The following is a 12,069-nucleotide window of genomic DNA, read 5'->3' as shown; positions in this document are numbered from 1 at the left end:
CCCTGGACCCACGCCCCGACTCATCTCTGTCCCGCCAGGCAGATACAACCACGGGGTGGGGAAGACAGAGTGGGGGGCTCTGGAATCCCTCTGGGACTACTGTGCTGGGGGGCCTGCCCTCCCAGGCCCTCTAGTCCCAGGCCTGTACCTCAGCCTCGGAGCCCCACGCCCACCGATGGCCTCACAGGACTGAGAGCCAGCAGACACGTGCCTTACGGGCTCAGGGACTGAGTGGCCACATGGTGGCCAGCCGGTGGGCCTGGCTTCCCTTGATTGTCGGGAGTATGGCCTGTCCGGAAGCACGTGGTCACTTCACCCTGCTCCCAGGAGGATAGGAGTGAAATTCTGTTTGTTGCAGCAGTCAGCTTAACTCCAGATTTTCTGGAAAACTGGGCACCCCCAACCCCCTCTGCAAATTGACCGTATTTAAAATCCAGGCTGCCTGGATCCCCAGGGGCTGGCCGCACAGACACTCGGATATGCAGGTGAAAATCCCCTGGTTGGGGCTTAGCACACGCCAGCTTTTCTTCCTTTCTTAAGATTTATTTATTTAAGAGAGAGGGTGCAAATGTGCACACACGTGTGAGTGGGGGAGGAGCAGAGGGAGGAGAGAAGCTCAACCAGACTGGTCCACTGAGCAAGGAGCTGGATAGGGCAGTGAGGAGGAGGGCTCTATCCCAAGACCCTGAGATCATGACCTGAGCTGAAACCAAGAGTCAGCCGCTCAACCGACGGAGCCATTCAGGCACCTCCCACACCACCTTTGTTAAAAGCTGCCCAAACCCATTTACAAAGGAGGTGGCTGGTGCCAGCGAGTGTGGCCCACCATGGGGTACAGGCTAGACCTGGCAACCAGAGGGAGCCAGGCCTGTTCTGCTGCAAAGGCTCACTCCCAGGCTGAGCGAGGGATTGGCTCTGTGTGGCTGGGGGACATCACAGTCCCCAGGACCCCCGGCAGCCAGAGAAGAGGGGTCTGGGATGCCTTTCACAGCAGCGGCTTAGTGCAACTTTAAGGGCGAGAGGCAACAGAAGGGAGGCACAGGTGGGGTCTCAGGCACGGTGTAGGGCTGACTCCAGGGCCTGCCCCAAAGGCACATCTGCTGGGTGAGGCTGCCAGGCCCTGGACTTCTTCACCCGCCTCCCATCTTCCTGATTCTAGGGCTGTGTGGTCTTTGCCTTCTCCTCATGGGGAGGCAGCCCTCTACAGTGTACGAAGGCCTTTCTGCATCCATCTTCCAGGTGAGTTCTGCTAACAGACTGAGTTAGGCAAGACTGGACTGGTCTCACATGAGGCTCGAGAAGGGAGGCACTGATGCAAGGTGGCTGCTGGGGCGAGCTGGGTGCTGTGCTGGGGTGAGCTGGCTGTGGGGCTCAGGGCCCCATTCATGGAGCCCTGGCTCTGCTGTCAGCTCCTCAGCCAGCTGGTGGCCTTGTCCAGTGTAGAAAAGCGGATCAACTTCAGGCTAGGTGGCTGGGGCTTCCTGTCATCCCAGAGGTACTCAGGGGACAGCACTTTGGAGGGCTTGTGCGAGATGAAGCGACGGTTCAGGTGACTCTCCTCCTGCCAGGCTGCCATGATGCCATTGGCCTTGTCTGCCAGGATGGCCATGTGGCAGCCTGTGGTAAACTCATACACCTTGGCCACCCGCCCCCCAAAGACCGCCCCACCATAATAGAAGTCCCCCTCGTTGTCTGCCACAAAGGCTGTGGAAATATGCCTGCGCTCGTAGGGGAACTGCTGGCGGGGTACAGCATAGTAGCCTGGGTGAATTGCAGCCACTAGGTCCCCCAAGGTCTCGGGGCCCCATGGGTTCCGGAACACCATGTCCACGTCGACACAGAAGAGGTAATCCACCTCGCGGTGTGCCCTCTGGGCGATATGCCGGCTGATGGTCTCCATCCGGCGCGTGGAAATCTCCTCCCAGCGGGAGTGCCTCTGGATGGGGATGATGCTGAGGAGGCGGCCGGGGCCCAGCGGGACCTGAGGAATGGCTGCAGGGTCATTAGTGAAGACATAGTAGTACACCTGGTAACCCTGCATGAAGAACTGCTCAGCCGACTCCAGGAAGTGCTGGACGAAGCGGGTATACCTGGTAGGAATGAGGAGCTCATCATCTGCTTTAGCCCCACGGGTCACTGCCCAGGGTCCCCACTCTCTGTGGGCACGGGGCCTGGGATCGACAGGCTGGGGTCACCTTCCTAGCTTCTCACCTTGAAATGCAACTCAGGTCTGAAACCCCGGGGTTCTCTGGTCTCACATCCTCACAGTCACAGTACCACCCTCTATGACCATCACAGGAAGGATACTTAACGGATTCTTAAATTCACAAACTGAGCTAACTTTTAGTGAGCACTTACTAGGTGCCAGGTGGTAAGGGATTCTTAGCTCCTTCGAGACTCATAAACTCTGTAACGGCAGGCACCATACATAATCCCCATTTTAAAGTTTATTTATTTATTTATTTATTTTTTTTAGTAATCTCTATACTCGCCATAGGGCTTGAACTCACAACCCCAAGATCAAGAGTCACCCAATCCACTGATTGAGCCAACCAGGCACCCCCCCATAATCCCCATCTTAAAGGCAGAGACACAGGCTCAGAGAGAGGAAGGTGAGCACGTGATGGGTAAGTGGATACATCAAAGCAAGGTGAGTGGTGCTGGGGGCCTGGGGCTGCAGATCCCAGGTGGAGGAGAGTATAGGCCGCCCCTGCCCAGGTGAAAGGTGAGGGGACCAGGGGTATCACCTGAAGCAGGTGGGCCTTCTGCTGCCTGGCCAGCACCCAAGGTACTGAGGCCCCATCGTAGTTTCTCCCTCAGGAGTCCCAGAAAGAGACCCGAGGGTGGCTGCGAGGTGGTGGCTTGTAAAGACAAGGCCAGGTGGGGTGGGGGAGAGGAGAGGAAGATGGGAGGCATCCAGAGAGAAGGCAGGTCCAGAGGGGGGGAGGGGGAGAGGGCCCTGAGGGCGGGGCTTGACCTGCCTGTGGCCTGACCATGGGCCCCCAGTTATGTGACATGGTCTTGAGCATTTCCAGCCCTTCATACCTGCCTGGATTGTTCATGGGAAGCAGAGAGGGGCTAGGCGGCCAAGGGGGTGTTGTCCCAAAGGTTCCTGCTGCTCCCTCACCTGGGCCACCTCCCTCCTTCCATGCCAGGGCCAGACCCCCTCCTCCAGGCAGCCCTCCTGTCATTACTCTCTACTCCCTACCTTCCCCCATGCACAGCCTCTGGTTCAGGGCAGGGTCCTGGGTCCAGGTCCTCTCTCTTCCCGGACTGTAAGCTCCTAGGGCTCTATGACAAGCACCCACCCAGCCCACTACTCACTTCCCCACGGCAAACACCGTGAGCCCGATGGTCAGGTTCAGCGGCTGGTAGATGTGCTGCAGAAGCTCAGGGTTGAAGGTTCCCTCGGAGACAATGGGCGCCAACCAGGGTGTGAGCGTCAGCAGCTCAGTAGGCCTGGCAGCAGGGGAGGCCATGGGGACTGAGGCCCTTCCCTTGGGAAAGCCTCAGCCTCATCCTGGCCCTGCCTCCCATGCTGTGTGACCCTGGGCAGCTTCATCCCTGTCTCTGGGCCTCCATATCCTCATGTGGGAAGTGGGGATGATCATAGCTCCTTCCCGGCTTGGTTGAGAGGAGGAGGAGTTAATGCACATCAAGTGTCTAAGGGAGCCTGGCACTCCATGCCTGCTAAGTGCCTAACAGGTGAGAGGTGGCCCTATTAGCTGGGAAAGTAGAGTGAGCACCTACTATGTAGGTGTACCTTTTTTTTTTTTTTAAGTAGGCTCCATGCCCAGTGTGGAGCCCAATGTGGCACTTGAACTCACAACCCTGAGATCAAGAGTCGGACACTCAAATGAACTGGGTGCCCCGAGCTGTGCCTTTTGCAAACCCCATCTCATCTAGTCCTCTATTCAACCTGCTATGGGGTAGGTATGATTATCCACTTGTACAGAAAAAACTCAGAGCAGTTGGGTAACCTGCTCAAGGTCACGTAGCTAGTGACAGACTACCTGGACCCCAAGGCCACCTGACACCCCCACCACCCCAGCTTCTAAATTAGAGCTCTGCCTCCCTCTTCATGTCCCCACACCCTTCCTCCTGCCAGATCTCTCCATTCTGCACCTAGGCCCTACCCAACACCTACCTCTGCTCCAGGAGCTTGGGCTGAGGGTGCGGTGACCTGCAACATGAAGGGCCAGTGGTGAGGGTGGGCAGCCCCCAGGGTCACAAAGGGGGAAATGGTGGTCTGCTTACCGTGTCACAGGCTGGAATGGCTTCTCCCCCTTATACTGCAGTTTCATGTTGCTGGTGGCAGAGGCGAGAGAGAGAGAGAGAGAGAGAGAAAGAGAGAGAGAGAGAGAGAGCTGTTAGTGCCAGGGCTGGGGACTGAGATGCTCGGAGCAGGAAGGACAGAATGGAGGGTACCCAAACACACCCATGGGGCAGGAACCCATCCAGGTTCCAGGCCCACTCCCTGAAAGCTTCCCCACTGCTTTGCCCGCTCCACGAGGGTGGTACTCCCCCAGAAGCAGTCTGTCCGGGTCACTGAGGGGCAGGGCAGTGTGCTGGACCTCGTGCCGTCCATCCCCAAGACTGACGTTTTCTCAGACATGTCACTCTGTAGGGGCCTGGCAGTGGGTTGAAGTTTCGAGAAGCTGCAAAGACCTGGTAAGTCCTGTTCTGCCTGCCACCTTCCTGCTTGGGGACCTTGGGTGAGTCCCCTGAGCCCACGGTGATGGTCACTTGTAGCACTGAGCACACAAACACCCATCAAGGCATAGCTTCGATGGTATTTTGTGGGTGTGATTACCATCTACCCCAGCTGCCCTTAGGTAAAGATAATCCTGCATGGCCTGGGTGGGCCCTCTGGAATCAGGTGGGAAGGCCTGAAGAACAGAGCTAAGGTTTCCATGGAGAAACTGTGTCAACACCTGCCCGAGCTCCAGCCTGCCCTTGCTGGTGCCTGCCCCCCTCCTCCATTCTGGGTCTACAGTGGAAACCCTGACTGAGCCCCCACTCTTCCTCATCTGCATAAAATGGGTAAACTTCTTTCACCCTCAGAGCTGCCCTGAGAGTCAAGGTATGTGCCTGTGCCCAGCACAGAGCAAACACTTGTCCAGTCCAGGCATCTTGTTCCCTTCTTGGCAGGCAGCCCCTGTGGCCAGCCTCCACTAGCGTCAACCTGGGTGGAACTGTGAGAAGGAGGGTCCTCAGGAAGCAGGTTGCACAGAGCCTCTGGCTCAGTCACAAACTGGTTGGAAGGACCTGGGGCCAGACCTGTGACTCCCTCCGATAAAGTCCTTCCCCAGAGGGTGGAAGTGAGGCCTAGAGAAGGCAAAGGCCTTCCCGCTCAAGGCTACCCACGCAGTTGGAGCAGCTGCAGAAGAGGCCTGGGGCTGGCTGTGAGGCCAGACCACCTGAGGACATGGCACCTGCCATTCACTGAGGGACTTTCAGTATGGCATCTTTGATGTTACCTTTGGCCTTCTTAAGTTTTCCTACCAATTTTTAGTCCTTGTTTCTCTCTATCTCTCTTTTGGTGGCAAAATGTACAAAACAAAGATTTACAATTTTAACCATTTTTAAAGAAAGATTTATTATTCATTTTAGAGGGAGAGAAAGAGAGAACATGTGCACATGAGTAGGGGGAGAGGGACAGAGAGTAAAATCTCAAGCAGACTCCCCACTGAACATGGGGCCTGATGCAGGGCTCGATCTCACGACCCTGAGATCATGAACTGAGCTGAAGCCAGGCGCCAGACGATCAACCGACACAGCTACCCAGGTGCCTGCATTTTAACCACTTTTAAGTGCACAGTTCAGAGGCATGAAGCACATTCACACTGTCATGCAACCATCCCCACCATCCCTCTCCAGAACTTTCTTATCTTCCCAAACTGAACCTCTGTCCCCATGAAACACTGACTCCCCTCAGCCCCAGTAACCATTATTCTACTTCAGTTTCTATGAATTTGATTATTCTAGTGATTTCATATAAGCAGAATCCTGTAACACTTGTTTGTCCTGTGATTAAACTCTTGAATCAACAATTTTTATCTATTTAAGATTCAAAAAATTTATTTATCTGACATAGGGAGAGAGAACAAGCAGTGGGAGCAACAGAGGGAGAGGGAGGCTCCCCACTGAGCTGGGAGCCCCATGTGGGGCTTGATCCCAGGACCCCATGATCATGACCTGAGCCGAAGGCAGGTGCTTCACTGACTGAGCCACCCAGGCAGCCGTTGAATCAACAATTTTTAAAAATGAGTCCATCAAATTGGCCGTCTGCCCTAGTTTCCACACAAACACGTCAGGTTCCCGCTCAGGAAGTGAGGGCACTCTGCAAAGGCAGCAGGTGAGGAGGAAGAGCCCTACCACAGCCCTGGCAATTGGCCTCCGCCTCCCCCCAAGCCCAGCCACACTCTAGCCTCATTAAACAGCTTGTCAATCATAAGAATACTGAAGCCACAGATGAGCTGGAGCCAAAAACAAACACCAAACAGACAACCCCCTCCCCCCAAAAAATACCCCAAACAAACCCGACTTCACACTCATAGGTAGGGAAACTAAAAGTAAAGAAATCTAGGTGAAAAGATGGGAAGATGCGATGACCATTTAACACACACACAAATTATCCAACTTCAATCTATTAGAAAAAGAGCTGAGTAGAACCAGAAGGCAGACAAGCTGGAGAAAGAAAAAAAAAGTAGCAAATACTTTTGGCCAAAGGTGGTGCTAAACAACCCAAAACAGGCCTGGGAGAGAAGGCCGTGGAGCAGGTGCATCAGGGAAGAGGAAATTTAGTTCTTGGGAAGGATGTGGGAGAAATGAGGGCCTCAGTAGGAATTAAAGAAATGAAATCAAACCCCAAGGGATAGCATTTCCCCATCTCTCCAATCAGCAAGGTGGTTTGGTTTTTGCTTTTCCCAACACCCAGTGCTGCTTCGAGGACTGGCCTGGGAGTGGCATCTGTGTGAACAAGAGAGTGTGAGCATGTGGAAAGCAATCTATCAAGATGGATCAAGAATCTCTCCATATCATCTGGCCCAGGGTGGGAACTATTAAATGAAAGGATTTTTAACATGGAAAAAGCTTTATATCTAAAGCTGCTCATTACAAACTCATTTAGAAAACTGGGGGGGAAAAAAAAGAAAACTGGGGAAATTGGAGGGGGCGCCTGGGTGGTTCAGTTGGTTAAGCATCTGACTTCACAGCATAGTCATGATCTTGGGGTCCTGGGATGGAGTCTCATGTCAGGCTCCCTGCTCAGCGGGGAGTCTGCTTCTCCCTTTCAGCCCCTCTCCCTTGCTCATGCTCTCTCTTTCAAATAAATAAGTAAAACTAAAAAAAAAAAAAAAAAATCCTGGGGAATTGGAAACAACCGAAATGCTCCCTGGTCATTGGTGGGAAAAAGGTAGGCATTCAAGAATTATGACACAGCTCTTGGGGTGATAAAAGGATGGTGACCACAAAAGAGTATGAACACACGCTGATGAATATAGCCAGTTTTGGGAACACAGGATAAAAATCTCAAAAACATATGATCGTAACTATTTTCAATAGCAAGCAGCCTTTTTGGTTTTAGAACCAAGTAAGATGCGCAGTCTGTTCAGTTACAAAGTACAGCAACCAGGGAGTCGACCATGAACTTTGGAAGCAAAGTATAACTCAGACTGGCTGGACACAAGATGTGTCTTTTGTCTTTTCTGCTTTCCAGCTTCCAAATTGACTATACTCTGTGTGTGTGTGTGTGTGTGTGTGTGTGTGTTTAAGATTTTATTTATGTATTCATGAGACACACACACACACACACACACACCACACACACACACACAGAGAGGCTGAGACAGGCCGAGGGAGAAGCAGGCTCCCAGCAAGCAGCCCGATGTGGGACTCGACCCTGGATCCTGGGATCACACCCTGCGCCAAAGGCAGATGCTCAATGGCTGAGCCACCCAGGCGTCCCATATACTCTGTGTTTTTAACAGTGAAACATGCCTTGTGGTTAATTAGCAGTCCATGATCTAGATTTTATTTTTAAAAGATTTTATTTATTCATGAGAGACACACAGAGAGGCAGAGACACAGGCAGAGGGGGAAGCAGGCTCCCTGCAGGTAGCCTGATGTAGAACTCCATCCCAGAACCCTCCGGGATCACGACCTGAACTAAAGGCAGATACTCAACTGCTAAGCCACCCAGGAGTCGCTATTATCCAGATTTTAAACTTGACTTTAGCTACCATGAAGATACCCACTTGAGACTGACCCAGCCCACTTTTTCATTCTTAACTATCAAAAAGTCAGGTTCGGGGCAGCCCCGGTGGCGCAGCGATTTAGCACCGCCTGCAGCCCGGGGTGTGATCCTGGAGATCTGGGATCGAGTCCCACATCGGGCTTCCTGCATGGAGCCTGTTTCTCCCTCTGCCTGTGTCTCTACCTCTCTCTCTCTCTCTCTCTCTCTCGCTCTCTCTGAATGAATAAATAAATAAATCTTAAAAAAAAAAGTCAGGTTCGTTATGTGGCGGAAGACTGGCTACATGTTAATCTGCTCCTCAAATACACATTGCACACAAAATTTAGCAACAAAGTCCTAAGAGCACTGTGTCCCAAGTACCTCCTAAGTGGCACGTGCTACAGCAGACTGTTTACAGGTGTTGTCATACTCTATGTTCCAGGTGGCCTGGGTTGGGGGGAGAACTATCCCATTTTACAGATGAAGCCAGTGAGGCTCAGAGCCCTGCAGCACCTCAAACTCAAAACCTGGTGCCGGGGGGCAGGGAGCAAGGGCTTGCCAGGACGCTGGAAGACTGACATGGGCATTTTACTCCACATTTGTGGCAGCCCATAAATGACCCAACACTTATCAAAATAACCTGCGGAGGGACCTGAAAACTCTCCCAGTGTTCCCACTGCAAGCAGCCCAAAGGGCCCAAATTCTCCCTGCCCCATACTTACAAGATCTCTGGGCAGGGGAGATAATAGGGGACATAGGAGAAGGGCAGCCAGGTCTCCATATACATCCTGGAGAGGAAAAACACTTGCTGATTGTCACGAGGCTGAAAACCCACTTGGTGCACGTTAATGGGCTCAAAGGCCCCCAGTGGGGTCCATTTGGGGATCCCCCACTACTCTGGGTCTGGCTGACCTCAGAGGTCAAAGCCCTCTGGGTCTTCTGCAGTGTGGCCACTATTCACCCATTCATTCCCGGGACAGGAATGTTCTTGGTGCCAGGCCCTACACATGGGGGAGTAGGGTGTGGTGGTGGGAGGACTGCACAGAAGGAACACGTGGGGTGAATTTTGGTGTGTGAACAGGTGGTCTTCATTAATGGTGCTAGAAGGATGGTCCAGGCAGAGGAATGAGCAAGTGCACAGGCCAGGAGGCCAGTACAAAGCAAAATCCAGAAACCAGAACTAATTTGGTCTTTCTGGGGCTGGGGTTGGGGGACAGGTGTGCCAAGGGAGGAGGGTGGGACCTAGGAATCTGTAAAGGGGCCAAGGTTTGGGGGTTGAGATGCCTAGAAAGGGAGGAGTCTGGGGTGAAGGGGGGGCCCCACAGGGGTATGCTCACCACAGGGACCAGAGGGCAATGCCCGACAGCAGGCTGAATCCGAGGCCCAGGGCCAGTCTGCGGCAGCGCATTGCTGGGTGAAGCCTCTGACCCGGGCACCTGGAGAGCCTGACCGGCTTGGTGAGTGGGGCCCCCTCTCCCAGGGCTGTCAGGCTCTGAGCCGCGGGCTCCGGGGTGGAGGAACACCTGCAAAGGAATGCTCCCCATCCTTGCTGCCCTGCCCTCCCCTGGGGAGCCCCAGCGGAGGCACCTCCAGGAGGTGGACATGGGCACAGAGGCTCAGGGCTCAGCCAAGCCTACGGCTGTGCCTCGGGAGGGGCCGCCCGCCCCGCTAGTCCGGGCTCTCAGGTCTCCCTCCCCGGCCCCGCCCGCCCTCGGCGGGGAGCAGAGCGAGGCCCGGCCAGCAGGCCAGGCCAGCCTGGGGACTCGGGCAGCAGCGCAGGGCGGGGCTTGGGGAAGGATTCCTGGGGCGAAGAGGGGACACCGGAAATGCAGCCCGAGTGGGCCCCGCGGGGACCGGCCGGCCGGGGCGGGGGCTGCGCCGAGAGGGCGGCCGTGATGCCCCCGCGGCGGGCTGCGGGTGGGGGCCTCGGTGGCAGGGGACCCTTGCTCCGGGGCGCCGGGCCTGGGCTCTCCGGGGGACGGCGGGAACGCGCTCCAGCGCTCACTCGCTCGGTAACCTTGGGCAGGTCACTGCCCTCCCCCTCCCCCCAGCTCCCGTGCCCCTCGGCCAGGGGGCGCCGCTCCCGCTGTCCCGGCCGGGACCCGCAGGCGACCTCCGCCCGCCGCTGCGGGCCGGGGCTCAGGGCGCTCGCGGGCGCCGCAGCGCGGGGCGGGGGGAGCGCGACTCACCCCTGCGGCCGGACGGGCTTCAGGACGGAGGGAGGGGCGCACCTCCACTCGCAGGCCAGGGGCTCCGCTCGCCGGCGCCGCGCGATCCCCGGGGGCCACGCCGCGCCCACAGCCGCGCCCCGGGCTGACCCGACGGTGGGGCGGGCCGCGGGGCGGGGGCGGGGCCGGCGGGCGGCGGGGCGGGGAGGCGCCCGCCCCGCCCCCGGCTCCACGCGCCCCGCCCCGGTCCAGGGGAGCAGATGGGCCCTGGGCTCCTCCCTCTGCTGGGGTCCTGCCGCCTCTCCAGCCGGGGCCAAGGCCCGCAGGGAGAAGAGCCCATCCGGGAGCTCAGGGTGAGCGTGAGGGCTGGAGAAATCAGAAAAACGTTCATGTTTTTAGAAGAACGGAACACTCAGAAGGAAAACCCAGCTGAACGTTTCGCTTCCTTTGCGGTTTAGGCTTTCCCCTTGCTCCCGGCCTCAGGGCTGGCGGGCTGGCCTAGGGCACAGCCATGCGGTTTGGTTTTGGAATCTCCCTGAGCCTGCCCTGTTCCCGCCCGCCCCGCCCCAAGGGAACTGCCATACTCTCCTCCTAGGGCTTGTTGGGTAGCATTTAGCACCGACCCTCGCCCCCGGGGCGGGGGGGGGGGGGGCGGCCCTCTGACAGCTCACTGAGGGCCCGGGGCTTGGGGGCAGAGGCCTTTGCTTGGGCACCGTTGAGGGACAGACACAGGGACGAAGAGCGAGGCGCCCAGACAGTGAATGAGGGAGCGGTAAGGAGGACGCTGAGTGGATACAGCGAACCCCATGAGAAAGAAGGGAGGACCATCCAGGCTCCCAGAGGTCACAGGTTTGCTCAGGGTCACAAGGATGCAGCTTGCAGCTCATAGGCCCAGGTCTTCCTGGCCCCTGGGCATAGCTGCCCACATTCTTCAGGGGTGTCGCCCTATAAGGCAGGGCTTGTGTCTCCAGAGTGTGGGGGAACTGTGAGTGCTGGCTGAAAGGCTCCGTTTCCATTTTTAGCTGCAAACACTGGTTCTCTGGGAGCAGTCTGGAACTATTTTTTTCTGAAGTAAGCTCTACCCTCAACATAGGACTTGAACTCAAGACCCCGAGATGGAGAGTTACAGGCTTTACCAACTCTTGACTTTTTTGCTGATTCTAGTTGCAGCTGTATAACCAAGGGACATAGCGGGGAGATGCTCTAAGGGCCTGCAGGCTGAGACTCAGGAATCATGGTTAGCACCACCGGAGTCACCTGGACACATTTCCACCTCTGGAAAGCCAGGTGCAAGCTGGCTTCCAACCTGAGCAGTTTTCTTCACCAAATTCCCCGCTGTGCCTTCTGGACAATGATTCCTCCCTGGTAATTAAGAGGTGAGCCCTGTCTGACTCACCCAGCCCTATGGCCATGGCAGGCAGGCCGGCACTCTGCCAGGACCATGGCCCTCTCCTGACCCAACCAGCCCTACTCCCTCAACTCCCAGGAGAAGAGAGATTCAACCTAGGACAGCCTCAGGGCTGGGCGGAAAGAAAGGTGAAGGAACACGGGAAGGGATGTTCATGACTTAAAGCATGTGGCACCAAAAACTGGGGAGGGGGTGGAAGATGGGAGGGAGTGCAGGGCGTGCATTTGTGCATTTGGACGCCTTCCTAAAGGGAGCAT

General features: G+C 56.1%; 1 protein-coding gene across 2 annotated transcripts; it reads right to left on the bottom strand.

Annotated features, from left to right (window-relative positions):
* Positions 1-528: 528 nt before the first annotated feature.
* Positions 529-10,565, bottom strand: GBGT1 (globoside alpha-1,3-N-acetylgalactosaminyltransferase 1 (FORS blood group)). Of its 2 annotated transcripts, none has more exons than XM_055335839.1 (7): positions 10,426-10,565; positions 9,574-9,759; positions 8,959-9,024; positions 4,258-4,308; positions 4,148-4,183; positions 3,325-3,459; positions 529-2,090 (listed from the first exon to the last, which is right to left on the bottom strand). In XM_055335839.1, the coding sequence occupies exons 2-7, from the start codon at positions 9,642-9,644 to the stop codon at positions 1,406-1,408; spliced, it is 1,044 nt and encodes a 347-aa protein (XP_055191814.1). In that variant the 5' UTR covers positions 9,645-9,759; positions 10,426-10,565; the 3' UTR covers positions 529-1,405. The 2 variants fall into 2 exon arrangements, with proteins under 2 accessions (XP_055191814.1, XP_055191824.1); XM_055335849.1 differs by having other exon boundaries at positions 10,468-10,565.
* Positions 10,566-12,069: the final 1,504 nt, after the last annotated feature.

Source organism: Nyctereutes procyonoides, unplaced genomic scaffold (genome assembly GCF_905146905.1).
Source record: "Nyctereutes procyonoides isolate TBG_1078 unplaced genomic scaffold, NYPRO_anot_genome, whole genome shotgun sequence".
Classification (NCBI taxonomy): Eukaryota; Metazoa; Chordata; class Mammalia; order Carnivora; family Canidae; genus Nyctereutes; species Nyctereutes procyonoides.
This window is presented reverse-complemented; position numbering and strand designations above follow the sequence as displayed.

Excerpts from the sequence above, each read along its gene's own strand:
- GBGT1 (XM_055335839.1), bottom strand. The coding sequence starts at position 9,644 with ATGCGCTGCCGCAGACTGGCCCTGGGCCTCGGATTCAGCCTGCTGTCG. Across the intron at positions 4,309-8,958 it reads CTCCCCTGCCCAGAGATCTT|CAACATGAAACTGCAGTATA; the intron begins GTAAGTATGGGG and ends CTCTGCCACCAG. Across the intron at positions 2,091-3,324 it reads ACGGTGTTTGCCGTGGGGAA|GTATACCCGCTTCGTCCAGC; the intron begins GTGAGTAGTGGG and ends CATTCCTACCAG.